We start from the raw sequence: 19522 nt of genomic DNA, 5'->3' as shown, positions 1-19522 counted from the left end.
ATGTCACAGCTGTGGGTTGTACTTCTCTCCTCGGGCTCCGGGGTTGCGTGCCCCACAGCTTCCCCCTGATATTGTGTGGGTGTGCAGCTTCTCTGGCTATCTTAGAATCACGGTAGTCTGGGGTGGATTGTTCCCATCCCGCTATGTATTGTATTTGGACCATTAGGTAGTACACGCATAGATCGGGGTATTCTAGTCCCCCCTGATCGTTCGGCCGGGTGAGGGTATCGTAGGGTATTCTTGCATGCTTGCCCGCCCATGCTAGTCTGATCATCCGGCTCCTGACCCATGTCCAGAAGCTGCTCGTGGGCCATACAGGGACATTATTAAATACTTATAACAGCTTGAGTAACAGGACCATTTTCGCCAATGCAATTCGGGCTCCCTGGAGCATGGGCAGGTGTATCCAGGAGTCTACATTAAGTTCCAGGGCCTCTAGAGTTCTCACATAGTTTTAGGTGTATAGGTCACTCACATTAGTTGTCACCATCACCCCTAGGTAGCACATTCCCGAGGGGCACCAGCGGAATTCTACGCCAAATGTCCATCCGGTTCACCGCCGGGGTCAGGGGCAGTATTTTGGACTTGGTCCAATTGATTTTGAGGCCTGAAAGTTTACCAAACCCGGTGACTTCCCGATTCAAGGGGGGGAGGTTTTCTTTAGCGTGTTTGACATGTAGTAAGATGTCATCTGCATATAAAGATATGATGTTAAGGTGAGCATTCCACTTTTCAAATGTCGCAGTTACCATCACTTTGTCCTGGAGCATTACCACGAGGTTACGAGTGCTGGTACGGTGGTGTAAATCCCCATAGGACTCCATCTGGATAGACAATGGATTTACAGCGAGCAGTAATACCGGATGGGTATTCCACTGAACATTGGGAGTAAAGTAGAGGATGAACCTGAGCAAGAAGCTGGAGGCATATCTCCAACTCCAAACCTGTAGTACGGTGGTGTAGTAATGCACCGCTGTACTCGCAATGAGGTCCATTGTCTGGATACAATTGGGAGGAACCAGCAGGAAGCTGTTTTAATTCAGTCTTTGCACATTCTGCCACCTAGTGGACTGATTTGAAATCGCTTTAAAGTTTGATATACAGTCTGTGTGCCCTTCAACATGACCCAACATTTTTTTTTTTAAACAACTCATCACTAATTCGAAGAGACAACGTCATTACAATGGCTTGTTGTTAATAAGCCCAAAGATTTTGTCCAGCGCTGCTGCAGCACCTCAGGCTCTACAAAACTGTAGGATGTGTACATTTTATTTATTGAACATTTGTATGGCGCCTATACAGCAGAAACTGTTTCCAGGCGCCACAAGACAAGTGGGGCGGGGAGAGGGAATAGGAGAAAACAGCATTAATGTTCCTACTATCCCTTGTGACATTCGGATTGTGCAAGTGCAGTATCAAGAAGTGTGTTGTAATATGTGTTGTGCTTAAAGGGTGGAATTCTGTGTAGAATTCCACACTTGCCTTTACTCCTATTGTTTACTTCTGTTTAGGTTCCACGTTCCATGTGGAGCCAGTTGATCAGTTGGAGTCGTGAGGTGAAGGCTGAGTCCTGCTGGGCTCAAGCTGGTTACAATAAAGGGAGTTCACCTACCTCTCGTGTGTGGCTTCCGTTATTACAAAGTGCAGGGGGAGGGGGGTGGTCAAAGGATGGGATGGGGAAGGGAGAAGGAGAGAAGCGCTAGAGGGAGGGGGCCCAGAGTGCTGGGCAAGTGCTAAGGGGTGCCCGCCCACTTACTAAGTACTTGGAGTCAGTGGTCGAAGTGTGCGAAAAGAAGTAGTGGAACTATGTTCCCTGCTGGCCTGCACCCACTCCCCACAAACCCCATCATCACGTCCCCTCCCACACACACAATACACACACCCAGACACTTGCACCTGCTGTTTAAGGGAATGTTCAGTGCAGTGCACTGAAAGTGCAAGCTGCAATGTCTTCCTACACTTTTATTTTAAAACGAAACCATTCCGGAACGGTTTCTTTTTAAAATAAAAGTATAGGAGCTGTAAAAGGTAATTTAAAAAAGTAGAGGAGCACCGCTCCCGCTCACTTCGACCACTGCTTGTAGTACATGTATACATACTCCTATAAATGAATTAAAAAAATGTCCTTCCAAGCAGGCAGGCACAGTGGGCACAGCGGATATGGCACTGGGGGTATCCAGTCATAATTTCGAATACAATATATTCGAAAGTAAAAATGTCGAAAATATTTAGTCGAAAAACAAAAATGTCGAAAAACAAAAATGTCGACTTTTTTTTGACTTTTTTCGATTTTATGTGTTAATAATAAATATTTTATTAAACTTTTTTTAAAAAATAATTAAAGGTATTTCCATGGGGGGTGGGGGTGATGGGGAGGATGGGGGGGGTTGGGGATAGGGGTTTGGGATGGTTTTTTAAATAATTAATTAATTATTTAATATTATATTAAAGATTTTTTTAAAATAATTAAAGGTATATCTATGGGGGGTGGGGGGGATGGGGAGGAGGGGGGGTTGGGGTTGGGGTAGGGGTTTGGGATGGGGGGTTGGGGGGGACCCCCCCCATAATAAATGTTACTATCTGGGTAAAAAAAAAAAAAGTGTTTTGGGTTTTCAATTTTTTTTTCCACATTTTTTTTTCGAAATTATGACTTTTCCTATTATATGTATGTGTTTTCGACTTTTTTACATTCGACATTTTTTTTCCGACATTTTTGCTATTCGACATTATGTTTTCGACTTTTTGACTATAAACCGGCACTGGGTAATACAAAGGCAAATGCTTATGTAGGCAGGACATTCAAAGGCAAGCGAAAACAGCTTTGCAGATGAGCTCAGTTGCAATTTGAAACACTGCTGCATATGGGGACTATGCCATGCAATAGAGCATAACACACGCCAATCCATATACAAGAGTAAACGAGAAACTGACAAAAACTTTGAGGTAAGTGGGCAGCCTTAATCTTGAATGTCATTAATTGTGGATATTTTGCTTCCACTCTTCAGAGTTTTGCAATTCTGAGAACAATTATTGGCAGTTACAAACATGGTCACGAGATGGCGGAAGGTGTGTAGCATTGAAATCTAGAACAACAATCTAACCTGTAATGCCCTCTTATGTCGCGGCCGTTATGACGCAGCAACTTGGACGCAGGTTCGTTTTAGGCACGCCCTCTATCTTCATGATCAGTACATTGAGCTGCCCCGTGAGAGACCGCTTCATTGAAAAAATGCCCATTTGTACATGGACCGTAAGTGTTTTCCTTCAATAAAGTGTTACCCGAAGCACTGCATTTATTAGTCTGTCCGAAGCACTGCATTTATTAGTCTGTCCGAAGCACTGCATTTATTAGTCTGTCGGGTAACAATATATTTAAGGGGCACATATATTCATGTACGTGTAGGTCCCTGTGCCCTGCTGGCTGCGGCCAACCGGGCTTGCCAAAAAGGGACCTGCGTCCAATGTGCTGCGCCGAAACGGCGGCGACTGAATGTCCTGCTTCACAACCAAGCTGCACAACTATGGGCATATGTTACACATAGCTAACGTTTTTTCCATTTAGGCTCCTGCGAACTGCGCTGCTTTCTAATGCTTTTTTGTGTTTTTGTGTGATTCATCCAATAAATGTGTGTATGCGTTGCCATGACTTCTTTAAATAAAACCATCAATCCAGATGAACAATAATAATCTGTGTTTTTAAATAGTACTTTCTAGGTTCCTCCCATTTCAAAGCGCTTAAATGTTTTAATATTACCCAATTTAATGTTGCTCAATTTATCGAAATCGGAGTCTGGTGTGCCAGGGGATTCAAACTTGGAAATGTTAGCTGGCCCCATTCCTGAAGCAAGCAGTGTACGTGTGAGCTACCCACCCTCACATGACGTGGCAATATACAAGGCTTGTTTCCTGATATTAAAAACGATATTAAAAACCTGGATTTAATAAATAAATAACTACTAAATATGGGCCACATATTACGTACAGCTGGCCTATCAGGCTTGCAACGAGACAAATCAGAACATTCCAAAACTTTTCCTACAGGTGCCCATCAACTTTATTGTTCAGAAACACTCTTTTGATTGACAGTTCCATTGCATACACTTATGTTTTTCCTCCTCTACATTCCTCCACGGTTTGTGCATCAAAATAAAAGATTGCAAGGTGATTATAAACTTCATTGCTCCAAAATGTGTGAGACAGCCGTCGATCTTCAAACCCTAGCAGGTGTCGATGTGACCTTGCGATGTGACCTTGCCTAAAGAGGTCTTTATTAAGACACTTGTGGCCTGATTTACAAAACCGTTTTTCAATGGGAAACCCTTACTGAAAAAACGCTTTGTAAATCACACTCTTGGTGTTCACTAATGCTTCACCACAGTTGCAAGATAGAGCGCTTGGCAGGAGGACTGCTGAATTCATGGGTTTCGACCTATGACTCGACCAAGGAGCCTGTGGGCTTTCTCGTGAAGTTTGAAGACCCTGAACTTTAACCATTTGGTGTCCGGCCCCACATATCATCATGGACACAGCCTTGATCTTGCGCTCACTCAAGAGACCGCTCCAGCCCACATTCCTCTCTGAGCTTGAAGCAACTGGTTGGCCTGACCACTTTGTTATCCCCTTTGTGCCTAGTCTGATTAAAACGCAAGTCGCACCCTTGAAAACCGTATGTGATGTCTGACTGCCAACAGGAAAACGTAGATCTTGCCAGCACATTCGCCTTGCCACAAAAGGGCCCTCCATCGTACCCTACCTCACAAGCATGCTGGAGCCTATATAGTGTTCCTCTCTGGCTTATAGCAGGTATTGATCAATGTCTGCCCACAATTAAAAGGTCCAATCTTTAGAAAGACAATAGTTAACCAATAGTTTACCAGCATCTGAGGCTAAGAAAACAAAATATATGTGGCAGGCGCTATGGAGTAAGAAATACGAAGCAAAAGCAAAGGCAACCTACCTTGTGTACCTGAAGACATACAAGTCTTATACTCTATGCCAAGGAAGCATACTAGGGTGTGTTGTGTTGTATTGTGTTGTTATGTGTTGCCATTTGTGTAGCATACGTATGCTGAAAAGTACTCTTGGCGCTGTAGTAACAGTCCATTGCTATTTTTGAAAAAGATGTGTAGTCTTTTAATTTGAGAAAAAAATAATTTTCCTACAATTGAAAGGGAGGTTGTTGCAGCAGTGAGTAGGTACGCAGTTGAAGGATCTACCTCCCTTTCAGATTTTACACATGTAGTTTCTATTACAAACCTATTTCTGAAGCCACATCTCAAAAAGATTTCCCGCCTGGACCCATGCCTCTGTTATCCTCTCACACACATGTTGGGACTGCATTATGTCCTTCGTTATTCAGAAATTGAGCAATTTCTTTCTTGACATTGATGACAAGATAACAACTCTGTCACAGCTACCAGAAGACCATTTGTGGGCACGTTCACTTATTCAAACTAGTAAATGTTAGAGGTCCCCCATAGAACTTTATGCCTCAGCAGCCTTTAAGCAGCTAGTTGACACTCCCACAGTGAGAACTCATCTGGAACTGGTGTCAAACACTTCTCTTACACAAGGAATAATCCCCTCGGCTTTTAAAAGAATTGTCTTCTCCCGTATACTACAGAAAAGTCAATAAACTCCCACAGAAATAGCCAATTTTAATGCAATTCCGAACTTCCCCAATCTGGCCAAGCTGCTAGAGTGGCCCTTTCCCACGCCACTAGAGCAGAAAATTGAAGAACATTACATACTCCGCCCAGGACAGGCAAGTTTCCGACCACTTGATGGTACAGAATCGGTGGTAATCGCCGTCATCAATGACTTGGGACAAGAGGTTGGATATGGTTGTATTAGTGCCTTAATTCTAAATGATCGCTTCGTGGCATTCGACATGTTTGATCATGACCATCTAGTTAACGCGGCCTTTCTTTTCACTGGATAGGATCATTCCAGAAAGGCTGAGAACATGTCCTAGCAATTCCCCCTTTTAGATCCAGGTTCAGATCAGTCACATGTGGTGTGACTCGAGGGGTCTGCCCTATCGCCCCTAGCCTTTAATATTCTCCTTTTGCCACGGTTTCAACTTTTTCAGTCCTTCAACATTCATTTGTCCACACCATTTTATTTCATCATATGTGGACGATCGCACTAAATGAAACCAGCGCAAATAAAATGCAGATGAAATAGCGGGAGGAAGAAGATCACAAAAGAAAGAGGTTCGGAGTCTCAGCAAAAGTGTTGGGTGTCAATGCAGTGAACTGGAAATGACCCCTGTTGCAACTCAGAAAACCTGCTCAACCTTTGAATGAGCCTTAGAATGGAAGGCCCTAGGAATCCAGGAGCAGGAATAGCCCGCTTCATATCATTTGTATGCTTTGGAAGGCGAAGTCTCTGGCATAATCAGCATCTGTCACACCAAAGAACTATGGGCAGGAAATGATTAGAACTGGAAACCCGTCTTTACTGCTGGCCATTCAAATATGTAGAAATGTGAACTTGGGTACATGTATTGGGTATAGTCCAAGCTCTTTTTAAAAAATATCTTGTACATTTTAGCAATTATTGATCAGTAAATGTGTTTGGATTTTTTTTTAAATCAATTTGGATATAATTTCTTTTGGCTGCGGGACAACATTCAATAGTTAGTCATATCTAACTACAGTAAATAAAAAAAGAATACTGTTTTAATATTCATCTTTATATTTTCCCAAATTTTGTCACCAATGCGAACATAAATCCTGATCATTCACTCTCAAAAATATGTTTGCCTATTTTGTGCATGACATTGTAAGGTAACAGGGTATACAATATTTCTTTATAACACAATTGACATAATTTGTCACTAATTTATTTTACAATGACCTTTTAGTCGTTCTCTCCTCGTTAGTCTTCCTCGAACACGGTCCATGCCCTGTAAGGAAGGGCTGTGATGAGGAAGACCATGACAGGGAATAATGGCGATTAGCGGTAGCTATTCGAGGCGCGGCCGCCTCATCAGTCTTCCTCAGCGCAGTCCTTCCTTAAAGTGCTGTGATTGGGACGGATAAGACCGTAGCTCGGAGTAATGAAGATCAGCTGTAAGTTGTCAGGACACTTTCAATTGGAGCATGCTGCCATTTCCAAAATCATACCCGGTTGAAATATTTCCCTTGAAAACCCCTCCCCCTTTCAATCGTAGTTCTTTTCGTTTGTTTTGAAGATATCTGAGTAGCGATGTAAGATATGCTATACGCTATCTCACTGGGATGTATTACTAAAACTCCTCTCTTTACCTCTCTTCTACTCATCAGTAAATCAAGCTAGGATCCTTTTCTCCACTACCTCCCTGACTGCAGCTCAATGTACTCTCCCTCTCATGCTCCTCACCCATCGTCACTCCACAACCTATCAGTATATCCCCCCATTCCCACCCTCCCTGTTCCTCCTCCCACGTTTGTTACTTTTCCCTTCGTGCCCCGCTCCACTAGAATGGACTGCCCTCGGCCATCGAAACACAGTGCAAACTCCACCTGCTAGCGATGGAAGGAGACCCCCACCCCTTGCACCCTCCTATTCAAGCTAACTGCCTCACCCTCCTCTCCCGCATTCTGGCCTCTGGGCTAGTTCATGTAATTTTGTCTGTTTGTGTTAAACATGTCGCTATGTCCTTCTGCCCACGGCTTATGTTCCCACTCTTCCCACTTCACCACGCAGTACACGTCACTCAATCAAACACAAATGCACCTTGGCCTAGGACTGCCTTCACTCTGTTGTTGCCACCGAGTAAGTGATTTATGTTCAAAATGGCACCCTGTTCTTCAATAAATACAAATTATACTCTTCCTGCTCTAAAACATGAACGTGTTTTTAAAAAACACTTTTTTTGGGGAAGCCTGTGAATCGAATGTCTGCTTAACCACTCATGCGACCTATTTATGAATATTTAGTAAAGGTTTCTGCACTCTTCTAAGTCGTTCTCTTCCCTGGGTGGCTTCAGCACACCCCCTGCTCTTTTGCATGGCATTTCCAAATGTTGTGTTTTTGGTTGATGCCGAAGCGCTCTAATTTTACATTGACATTGTTGAATTACCCCTATCTTCTGGTATTGACCTGTATGAAGTTCTTCACCCCATACATCATGTTATTGCAGTGGTACTGCCTTTGGTTTTCTTTGTTTGTTTCAATTAGTGTTATAACCCTTCCTTCCTGCCTACATCCTCTTTCCACCCTTCCCAATCAGGCGCGTCTTCTTCTCACCTCCCTTCTTCTCCTTACCCCTCCCTCATTCTTTCTCTGCTCTCTTCTGCTTGATCTTGTTCTAGTTCTTTCCCTGCTCCATTCTATATTCTCCCCAACTCTTCTTATCCTCTCGCTTACTCCTTTTCTATCTACCCTTTACATTGTTTTGCTTATGTTCTCTGCCTTTCCTCTGTGTACCACCTCATCAAGATCTTCTGCTTTCCTCCTCGTATCCCTTCTCTCCCATCAGTATCCTTCTCTTGGACTCCCATCTCTCAAGCTCTTTCTACCTTCTCCATATTTTCTCCTTACCACCCCCCAAGTTTGTGTTCTCATCTTTTAACACCACCATCTTCTCTCTTCCATACTCATGTTCTCATTCCCCCCTCTCTCTACCAGCCTCTTTCTTTGGTCCTATCACCCTTAAGCCCTTGCTTCTACTTGCTATAGAATGGCCACCGTCCCTCTAGATTCGCTATTTTCCTTTGTCCTCCACTCTCTCCGATGGTTACCTGCGTTCATGCTTACGTTGCTTGCTTACTCATCCTTATTCTCTCTTAATTTCTTCATCCCTTACTCTCGCCAATCGCTTACAGCTTTCATGTCTGTGTTTATTGCTTCTCCAGCATGGGGTCTGGCATGGATTCACATGCTCATGAATATTCCCCGTCGTCAGGCTGGGAATCCTCGGTAAAGAAAAAACCAGTATCAGTTTCGTTTCTGATCTGTCTTTCGTAGTAGTAACCAATCACTGATCTCTGTGTCATACTGACCACATCCAATGACTGCCCTCTACCTAAGCCCCGCCTCTGGCAGCCATCTTCAGATTTTTACCGCACGTTCAAGTGTTGGGATCCTCGTGCTATTGCTCTCGAGCGTTAGTGCTATTTTTTCACGTTTTTTTCTCAAAAACTTCGATTTTTCGGTCAAAAGAGCCTCAAGCTCCACCGTTTCTTCATCCGATCAACGGGGACCCGTGTCGGATTCGTCTACGCCCCTCAAGGGTGAAGATTTCGTCGAGCCACGCTTTTGGAGGACTCCAGAAGTTTCTCAGGCCCATCTCGGACATGGCCCAGTAGAAGGGAAGCTCGACGCCGAAAAGCTGTTCAGGGTCTGCCCTGGATGCCAGCTTCAGAATGTCTTTAAGGAGGACGAACACTCCTTTTGTCTGTACTGCCTACATGAGGACAAGACGCACGGGGAGAAGGACTGTGCGTTTTGCGGCAATATGTCGGAGCGGACCATGAAGGACCGCCATCAACGTCTCGCCAACTGGCTGGAAGGGAAGAGCCCGTCAGGCGAGAAGAAGAAGAAGAAATCCAAGCGGTCTTCTAAGACCTTTGAGGACGCCCCGGCGATGGGGGTCCAACACAAGGCCAAGCACCGCGAGTCCGCTGGCACCGGGAGCGCCGAACGGTCGGGCTCCACGGGCGCCAGGCAGGGCGCATACTCCCCGGCACCATCAACCACGAGCCAACGCTCTGGTTCGGGTAAGAGGAAGGCCGAGCACCCGGCGAAGCTCCTGGAGAGGCCCCGGTCGAGCTCGAAGGCCCCATCGGAGGGAGAGCGAGGCAGTGACCCTCCCCCCAAGGAGAAGGCGGTGAGCGCACCTAAGGTGGTGAAAGCCTTAATCCATCCGGCCAAGGCCTCTATCGAGACAGCCGTGCCGGCCCTGGCTCAGCCTGTAGAGGCTACACCAGTGGTGGCGACCTCGGGGCTCAGAGTCTCCCTGCCACCGCGGAGGGAGTCCTCTTTTATGCCCATCGACAGGACCCCCGTGAAACCTCCGACGGAGAAGAAAAAGGGGGGGCAGGAGGTCGTCGTGGATTCGGCCTCAACCTCTGAGGAAGAGCTGATCGAAGTCTTAAGCCACGGCGTTGGCGTGGAAGAAGACCAGCCCGTCGGGAGGGACCCCGACATAGGAGACGACAATAACATCGAGGGTGCCAACGGGGCCCCTGACCGCCCGTCGGAATCCCCTCAACCAGTGCCGCAAGACAACTCGGCGGCCATTTTGTTGGCTATACAGTCCTTATGCTCGGAGATAAGGACGAGACTGCCGTTACCACCAGCGGAGGAACCGCTCCCGACGGGGGACCCAGAGCCAGGCCCTTCTGGGAGCCCTCCCCCTAAGAGAAGAAGGATTCATCCTCCACCTCCTTTTCAGCCATCGCGCCCTGTTCAGCCCTCCTCCCCGTCCACGACTCGTGTGGATGATACGGGGACTGACACGGCTGCGACGGGTACGGACGACGAGGTTTACGACGAGGATCTGCCGTCGTCACCTCCCACCCGGGCTTCCCCGCCCGACGAGATTGGATCGTTTCACTCCATGATCGCCAGGGCATCCGAGCTTTTCCAGCTCTGCCCGGAAGAGAAGAAGAAGGAAGGTTTCCTTCATCAATGGCGCGAGGCCAAGAGGAAGACGGTCCTCTCCGTACCTCTACTGGACGATATTTGGGATGAGGGCCTCACCCTCCTCAAGAACCCATCCACGACGCCGGCTAGAAGAGATCGGTACGAGAAGAAGTACTGGGTCCCGGACGCGGCCCCCTTGTGCCTTCGGGCACAGCCGACCCCGGACTCGGTCGTCTCCGCGGCGGCCAGGAAGAAAGCGGGGGGGGCACGGCCTCTACGTCGACCTCCCCGCCGGACGGCGAGGGAAAGAAATTGGATACGATGGGACGCAGGGTCATCTCGTCTGCAGCGACGACGATTAAGGCGTTGTGGTACAAACTGGCCCCCCTGCTGGACTTCCTACCGGACGACAAGAGGGCGGATGCTCTAGAGATCTTGCAGGAAGGAGAGGTGGCGTCGGACCATGCCATTACGATTGAGACGGTCATCGCTGACACTGGATTTCGCTAGTTGGGCAACGGCGTGTGCCTTAGGCGGCGTGGATGGCTCAAGGCTACTGACTTCCGTCAGGACGTGCAGACCAGAGTCTTGGACATGCCGTTCGACGGAAACAACCTGTTTGGGAAAACAGTGGACGATTCCCTTCAAGCCATCAAGGCAGACACAGAGACGCCCGGGCTCTTGGGGTTCTCCAGCAACGGCGGCCGCCCTTTCGGAGCAGCGGAGGCAAACAGGGTGCCTCCAAAGGTTCCGGCGGTGGATTTTCCACCTACCGTCAAGCGGCCCGTTCGTCGTCGCAGGAATCTTACAGGGGACGAGGCAAGTCGGGCGGACCCCGCCGTCGTCGCCAAGGAGGTCAGGGCGGCAAAGCCTCGTCGAAGCAGGACTGAACCGGCCGTGGGGTCGGGCCCCCACCGAAGCACCCCAGTGGGAGGCCGGCTGGCGAGCTTCGTCAGCGTGTGGGAGTCCATCTCCACCGACCGTTGGGTGCTGGACGCCCTAACCCAGGGTCACGCGCTCGAGTTTCTAAAGAGGAGCCCGCGCGTCCCCCCTGTGGCCGGGAAAGAACATCACGTCCCTCAACTTCTCTTGGAGGTAAAGGCGATGCTCAAGAGGGGCGCCATCGAGCTCGTCCCAAAGAGGCTTCGGGGCTCCGGAGTTTACTCAAGATACTTCCTCGTGAAGAAGAAGACGGGAGGATGGCGTCCCATCCTGGGCCTACGACGACTGAACAAATTCATCAAGGCACAGAAGTTCCGGATGGTCACCCTCCAACACGTCCTGGGTCAGCTGGAGGAGGGCGATTTCCTGTCGTCGTTGGATTTGGAGGATGCCTACTTCCATATTCCCATCCTAAAGGGACACCGAAAGTTTCTCAGGTTCGTGGTCCAAGGGCGTCACTATCAGTTCAGAGCCCTTCCCTTCGGACTGAGGTCGGCACCCAGGGTGTTCACCAAGTGCCTCGCTCCGGTGGCGGCGCAGCTGTGCCGAGAGGGGATCCACGTCTACCCCTACCTGGACGACTGGCTCATCCGAGCGAAGACGAAGGAGCTCACCGTGGATCACACGGCAAGGACCGTCCAACTTCTCACGGACCTGGGATTCTCCATAAACTATGCCAAGTCCCACCTGGTGCCCGCGCAAGACGCACTGTTTCTGGGAGCGAAGCTCGACACAGTGTCGCTTCTGGCCTATCCGTCGGAGGAAAGGACGAGGGCCATTTTGGGCAAGGTGCAGCGGATGCTGGTTGCGGACGCGGCCAGAGTGAGGTCCATCAAGTCCCTCCTCGGAATGATGTCTTCTTGCATTTACCTCATCCCCTTGTGCAGGCTCCGGATGCGCCCGTTGCAGGAGTTCCTGGACGCGCGCTGGATCCAGACGACAGGTAGCTTCGAGGAGAGGATCACACTCGACGAGAGTTTCCGACGAGCGATCCGGTGGTGGGGCACCCGCGCACATCTGACGGCGGGCTTGGACTTCAAGACCCCCGGCCACCAGGAGACAGTAACCACGGATGCCGATCCCGGAAGGTTGGGGAGCGCACACCGAAAATCTGCACGCGAGAGGCCTTTTTGCTCCCGACGGAGAAGTCCCTCCATATCAACGTCCTGGAGCTCCGTGCAGTGTTTTGGGCCCTCGGGTCCTTCCTTCCGTCCCTCAAGGGCAAGGTGGTGAGGATCTTCACCGACAACACCACCACCATGTTCTACATCAGGAAACAGGGCGGAGCCAGGTCCCCAGCCCTGTCCAGGGAGACGCAGGATCTGTGGCATTGGGTCGTCGCCCAAGTGATGTTTCTGGTGCCGTTTCATCTGGCAGGGATAAAAAACACCATCGCCGACTCACTCAGCAGGGAGCTGCGCTCGTGCCACGAGTGGGAACTACGACAGGATCTAGTGGACCGCCTCTTCCGATGGTGGGGCACACCCCAGATCGATCTGTTCGCGACGGCGACGAACTCCAAGTGCCGGAGGTTCTCCAGCAGGTTTCCCCAGCCGTGGAGCATGGGCGATGCTTTCTCGTTCACCTGGGAGGGCCTGTTTCTATACGCGTTCCCTCCATTGCCATTGCTGATCCGGCTCATCAACCAGCTCAAGAGGTCACGGTGCAGGATGATCCTCGTCGCACCTGCGTGGCCGAGGCAGATATGGTTCCCGGACCTTCTGGACTTGTCAGCGTCCCCGTCAATCAAGCTGCCAGTGGACGCAGATCTTCTCTCCAGGGAAGGAGGCGCCATCCTCCATCCCGACCCGAAGTCGCTGAACTTGCAGGCCTGGCTCCTGCAGCGTTAGAGTTTGGAGGATACGACATACCGGCCGACTGCAGAGAGGTTCTTGCAAAGGCCAGGGCGTCCTCAACTCTTAAATGCTACGGACACAAATGGAAGAGGTTCTCTGTCTGGTGCCACGCACAGAAGATTAACCCTCTACGGATTACGGCTCCCCAAGTACTGCCGTACCTACTGACGCTGGCCAAGGCTGGACTGGCGCACGCGTCCATCAAGATTCATCTTGTTGCGATCTCCCGATACACTAGAACCACGGGGCGGACGTCTTTGTGGTCTCATCGTCTGGTGAAGGGACTGTTCAGATCGTTCCCGCCGGTGAAGGCTCCGGCCCCGGCGTGGGAGCTCAACGTGGTGCTGACCAAGCTCCTGGGACCTCCGTTCGAGCCTCTGCACTCGGCTCCGTTGAAGTTCTTGTCGTGGAAAACAGCGTTTCTTGTGGCCATCACCTCCGCACGACGGGTGGGAGAGATCCAGGCCCTTTCCTGCAAGGCCCCGTACTTGACTTTTCACGACACGAGGGTAGTGCTCAGGACACACCCCTCCTTCATGCCCAAGGTGCCGTCGGACTTCCACCTCAACGAACCCTTGGTGTTGCCTGTTTTCTTCCCGTCGCCGGCTGAAAGGACTTTGCACTCGCTGGATGTGGCTAGAGCGCTGAAGTTCTACGGGGACCGCATAAAGTGTTTTCGGAAGACGTCACAACTCTTTGTGAACTTTGGACCTGTCAATCAGGGGAAGGCTCTCTCGAAGGCTTCCATTTCCAGATGGCTCTCCGGCTGTATCATGTACTGTCACCGGTTGGCAAACCGACCGCTGCCTGGCCGTCCGAGAGCCCATTCCACCAGAGCGATCGCAGCTACCACGGCGTTCCTATCTGGTGTGCCCTTGCTGGACATCTGCAGGGCTGCTACGTGGAGGTCGACGCACACCTTCACGAGATTCTACTGCGTCAATCGGGATTCCAGTGACGAGTCCAGGGTCGGCCAAGCAGTGCTGCGCAACCTGTTCGCCTAAGGTGAGCCTGGTGAGGAGGTAAGATTTGCTTAATGTTGAGTTTGATGTAATGCTTAATGTTGAGCCTTTGCCACCTCCCGTGGTTGTGCATGTGTGTACTGCTATGTATTCTTTATTCATGAGCATGTGAATCCATGCCAGACCCCATGCTGGAGAAGGAACAAGTTACTTACCTGTAACTGTTGTTCTCCAGCATGGGTCTGGCATGGATTCACATGCGAACCCTCCCGCCTACCCCTCTGAGGCTCTTCACTTGGTCATACTGCCACTTCACGTGCTACCAAATCTGAAGATGGCTGCCAGAGGCGGGGCTTAGGTAGAGGGCAGTCATTGGTTGTGGTCCGTATGACGCAGAGATCAGTGATTGGTTACTACTACGAAAGACAGATCAGAAACGAAACTGATACTGGTTTTTTCTTTACCGAGGATTCCCAGCCTGACGACGGGGAATATTCATGAGCATGTGAATCCATGCCAGACCCATGCTGGAGGATAACAGTTACAGGTAAGTAACTTGTTCCTTACTCGCCCTTATTCTCTCTTGAGTTCTTCGTCCCTTACTCTCTCCAGTCTTTCACAGCTTTCTTGCGTACATTGCTTGTTTACTCACCCTTATTCTCTCTCTTCCCTTCTTCCTTCACTCGCTCTAGTCTTTCACCGCTTTCATGCTTACATTGCTTGTTTACTCGTCCTTTTCTCTCTTCATCCATTAATCTCTCCAGTCGTTAACTGCTTTCATGCTTAACATTACTTGTTTCTCACCTTTCTTCCCTCTTTCTATACTTCCCTTACTTTCTACTTCCATCTCTGTCAGTCATTTCTCATTGTCTTCCCTTTCCCTCTTCTCTCTCTCCTGAATACCCTCGGCAGTCCATTATCTCATGTGTGTGACTCCACATTCGCTCTCACTCTTCTCTCAATATGTTCCATCACATTGTCTGGCATCTCAGTCCCTTGCTTCTTCCTTTATTTCTCTGCTCTCTCCCTTTCACAGTCACTTGCCCTACTTTGCCACCAGCTGTATCTGACAAATCTGCAATTCTTGGGTTACAGACCGTCCCTGGCTAGCGCAGAAATCCACTAGTGTAAATACTGCTTAATCTTGGAAGTTACATTCACTGCTCATAAATGGATTACTTTCAATATCTTTTAATTTTGTTATGGTCATGTAAGAACAAGTACATCGAGTGCACAATCTACCAACCCTGCAATTATTCGTTATTAGTTGGTCCTTTGTTCTACTGAAATGCAGTCAATCAATAGTATTTTCTAACCAGTTATCCCTAACGCAACATGTTTCGTGTATGTTGCCCTTCATCAGGTGCACCATAGTAAAAGAAAATGAGAATAGCAACATTTTACTGAATTGCTTATTTTGTGAACACAGCTTTGGCAAGATGTAATACCACGTTCAGATTTCTCTGTGCACCAAATACTCAACCATACATTGAGCATCACGTGTTTCCGGCCTTCATGTTTCTAAGTGCAGCATATGGAGAATTTATGAGTTTCCTTCTGCTTCTTTAAAACAAAAGGCGGACTTTCAGATGGTAACATTACTCTTCCGTGACTAGTGCTGATAGCACCATACACCCAGTAGCGCGGTAACTCATTATTTAAAAATAATTCTGCGGTCCTGAAGTTGAGTGCGCCACCAGCAAACAAACCTTTTCAGTGGCCGTGCCCTGCCCCCTTCTGATGGCCCAGCGAGCCAGGACACAGACGTGGGTTAGCTGGGGATCCCCAGGATGTAGGGGAGTGGGGCAGATTGTTTATAGCTCCAACCCGCCCCCCAAAAATTAGGACGTATATGTATAGGCCTTATGCGAAAAACTAGACCATTTCTTTGGGGCCTGTGTATACACCCTAAAGGGCACTCACTGGGCCTTATTACAAGTTAGCCGGTTCGGATTTAACGGTGCGATAAAACCGTACCAGCACCGTTTCTGGACTGGCGAACTACGAGTTCTGTGGCCGGTGGTGTTACACCCGCCAGGTCTGACCTGGAGGGCGTAACGCCACCGGCCGCAGACGGACGTGGAAACAGTGGCCCCATTACCGCATGGTGCCGGTGTTTCCAGTGCCCCCATTCCCATGGAGTCCTATTGGACTCCACGGGATTGGGGAGTAACGGAATGCCGGCTCTGGAATTACCGGACCGCCGGGACTGTAATGCCCTAGTAATTCCGGCAACTCCAGAGCCAGTAATTAATTCCAAGACCAGCGGCAACCTGCCGGTTTTTATGGCTCGGTTACCGCCAGACTTGGAATGAGGCCCAGTGTGTTCAATGGGAATGAGGCCCAGTGTGTTCAATGGGAATGAGGCCCAGTGTGTTCAATGGGAATGAGGCCCAGTGTGTTCAATGGGAATGAGGCCCAGTGTGTTCAATGGGAATGAGGCCCAGTGTGTTCAATGGGAATGAGGCCCAGTGTGTTCAATGGGAATGAGGCCCAGTGTGTTCAATGCCACTGGCTGGATGGACCACTAAGTAATGGTCTAATTTGCCTCTTGTCTCCCTCATTTATTTATTTATTTTATTTTTTAATTTATATTTTTCAAAGCACTTCATTTTTAACAGTATGTTTTCTCTTTTCTTCCCCCTTCTGCAGCATCGAAATCGAGTTGTGTTTTTCTTATCTCTTAAGCACTGGAAATGCCAACTACAGGAAGAATATCAGTACGTGAAGTTGGGGAATGGGTGTGTGATGTGGGGATGGTATAATTGGTCGTGCAGTCTGTATGGGTGCACTGGTTTTATAGAAAGAGATGGATGACTGTGTGTCTGATGCCATTGTGGGGTGGTTGTGGTGCCTTTAGAGGGATGTGTGTGTTTTACTTGAAAGGTAACAGTGGTGTGGCAGTGGTGTGCGTATAGCAATAATTGTATGAGTATATATTGGTGACGTGGAGAGTGTGTTCAGGTCATTTGGGTTGTTTTGTGGTGTTTGTGTGTATGTTTATGGGGGTTCATATGTTGGGATGATGTGCTTAATTGAGGGGTAATAGTGGGGTTGTAGTTGTGGGATGCAGTGAGGATGCAGCAATGGGACTGTGATGGTGTGTGTGTCTGTGTTGTCGGGGCTCTATATAAGATTTTATCATGGGTGTATTTTAATCACAATTTTTCAGACTGGGAGTAAAATGATTTCTTGAGTAAGAAAGTAATTCCCACTCAAGGTATCATTAGGGGACGTAAACATATACTTTATCTCTAAAACCGTCTTTTTGTAATTCGTTCTTCTTTCCACCTGAGTAATTCAGGCCCATTGAAAGATGCATTCTTATTTTGGAGTTCCTCGTCTGATCATGCATTAATGCTAGTCTGGCTCCTTCCTGTGGCGCCATTCTGCTGGTATCACTGATCCGAACATACCTGTGGAGCAGTGGAGCTATGAGCTAGAGGCAGGCACCTATGGCTGTTTCCTATTTTCGCTGAGAGGATTTCTACTCTCCATTTTTTCTTCTCGGGAATAGTCTCCTGTTTTTAGGAAGTAAAAGTAGCAGACACGCCGGTTACTATAGGGCTGTGTGTAGTAGTAGCAGAAAGGTGTTGCTGTGAGTAGTGGGTGTGCCTAGTGGCGGTTGCAGTAGGTTGGGGATTCTGTGCGATTAGCAAAGCCATGTAGTAGTGGTGTGTTGGGGACACACATGGTGTCACACTGTAGTCATGGATATAGTAGTGAAGATCTGGTGGTGGGCATAGTGGTGTGTGTTGCTGGGAATGTTGTTGTGGGTGCTAGAGAAATGTGTATGTGTCGCTGTTGTGCACTGTTGAATCGAAAGAATCTATGTGATCACTGCGCCACCCATAATGTCGACAGTTAAATTGGCGAGTCTCATTACGGCGTGGTAATCACATAGATCACTATGCCCTGCATCCCCATAACTGCCTTCCCCCTACCCACTTATCTTTTGAGCAGCACACCACGAAGTGTGTCGCTGTATCTCCTCCGACCCTGCGGCGTCAGTTCTCGCCCACTAACGTGGGTCTGAACTGGCATCGCAGGGTCCTTTTTTCTTTGTCCCCCGCTACCATCTAATCTAATGGAAGTGTGGGACCCCCGAACCGCAATACACCAACACAGGGGAGCGGGGGACTCCCCTGTAACCCCCGCTCCCATTAGTTGGTGTAGAGAGGGTCAGCATTTTATTACAGCGCAAATGCGCAGTAATGAAGAGGTCGCAATTTTCGAGGCAACATTTTGGTATTATTCCGAGTCGAGGTAAAATGGTTGTAGTGGATATTTCCATGACCAGCAAGCATCACGTGCATTGTATGTATATTAATGTGGTGGTGATGTTGGACATGTGATAGAGCCGTAAGGTGGTAATGGGGGTGGCTTAGAAGAGAGAGTGGTGGATTGGTGATCAGTCTGTCTGGGTGCTGGTATGTGTAGCCTTGGCCAATGGCTATGAGTTGATATTGACGTACATCGCGAATCAGGTGTATCATTGAAGTGAGTTCAGGTGTATCATTGAAGTGAGTTTCCGTACATACCGGGAGGTATATAGTTAGGGGTGGTATGGAGGAGCTGTATTTATGCAAGGACCCTGTGTACACTGCAGGGGGCATATAGCTAGGGGTGCTACAGAGGATCTGTATTTATGCAAGGACCCTGTGTACACTGCGGGAGGCATATAGCTAGGGGTGGTACAGAGGATCTGTATTTATGCAAGGAACCTGTGTATACTGCGGGAGGCATATAGTTAGGGGTGGTATAGAGGAGCTGTATTTATGCAAGGGATCCTGTGTACATTGCAGGAGGCATATAATTTGGGGTGGTACAGAGGATCTGTATTTATGCAAGGACCCTGTGTACACTGTGGGAGGCATATAGCTAGGGGTGGTACAGAGGATCTGTATTTATGCAAGGACCCTGTGTACACTGTGGGAGGCATATAGCTAGGGGTGGTACAGAGGATCTGTATTTATGCAAGGATCCTGTGTACACTGCGGGAGGCATATAGCTAGGGGTGGTACAGAGGATCTGTATTTATGCAAGGATCCTGTGTACACTGCGGGAGGCATATAGCTAGGGGTGGTAGAGAGGATCTGTATTTATGCAAGGGATCCTGTGTACATTGCGGGAGGCATATAGTTTGGGGTGGTGTAGAGGAGCTGCATTTATGCAAGGGATCCTGTG

The 19522-nt window shown here is 48.7% G+C and overlaps 1 protein-coding gene across 3 annotated transcripts in view; it reads left to right on the top strand.

The window, feature by feature from the left end:
- The window catches only part of ITGA3 (integrin subunit alpha 3), a 469598-nt gene that overhangs the window by 305298 nt on the left and 144778 nt on the right, over nucleotides 1-19522 (top strand). For all 3 annotated transcript variants that reach the window (XM_069634365.1, XM_069634363.1, XM_069634364.1), the window contains one exon: nucleotides 16988-17055. In XM_069634365.1, the coding sequence (XP_069490466.1) occupies nucleotides 16988-17055 (68 nt within the window). The remainder of the gene's footprint in view (nucleotides 1-16987; nucleotides 17056-19522) is intronic.

This window comes from Ambystoma mexicanum, chromosome 13 (genome assembly GCF_040938575.1).
Source record: "Ambystoma mexicanum isolate Mex_15411 chromosome 13, UKY_AmexF1_1, whole genome shotgun sequence".
Classification (NCBI taxonomy): Eukaryota; Metazoa; Chordata; class Amphibia; order Caudata; family Ambystomatidae; genus Ambystoma; species Ambystoma mexicanum.
Note: the sequence above shows the minus strand (reverse complement) of the source record. Positions and strands in the feature narration are given on the sequence as shown.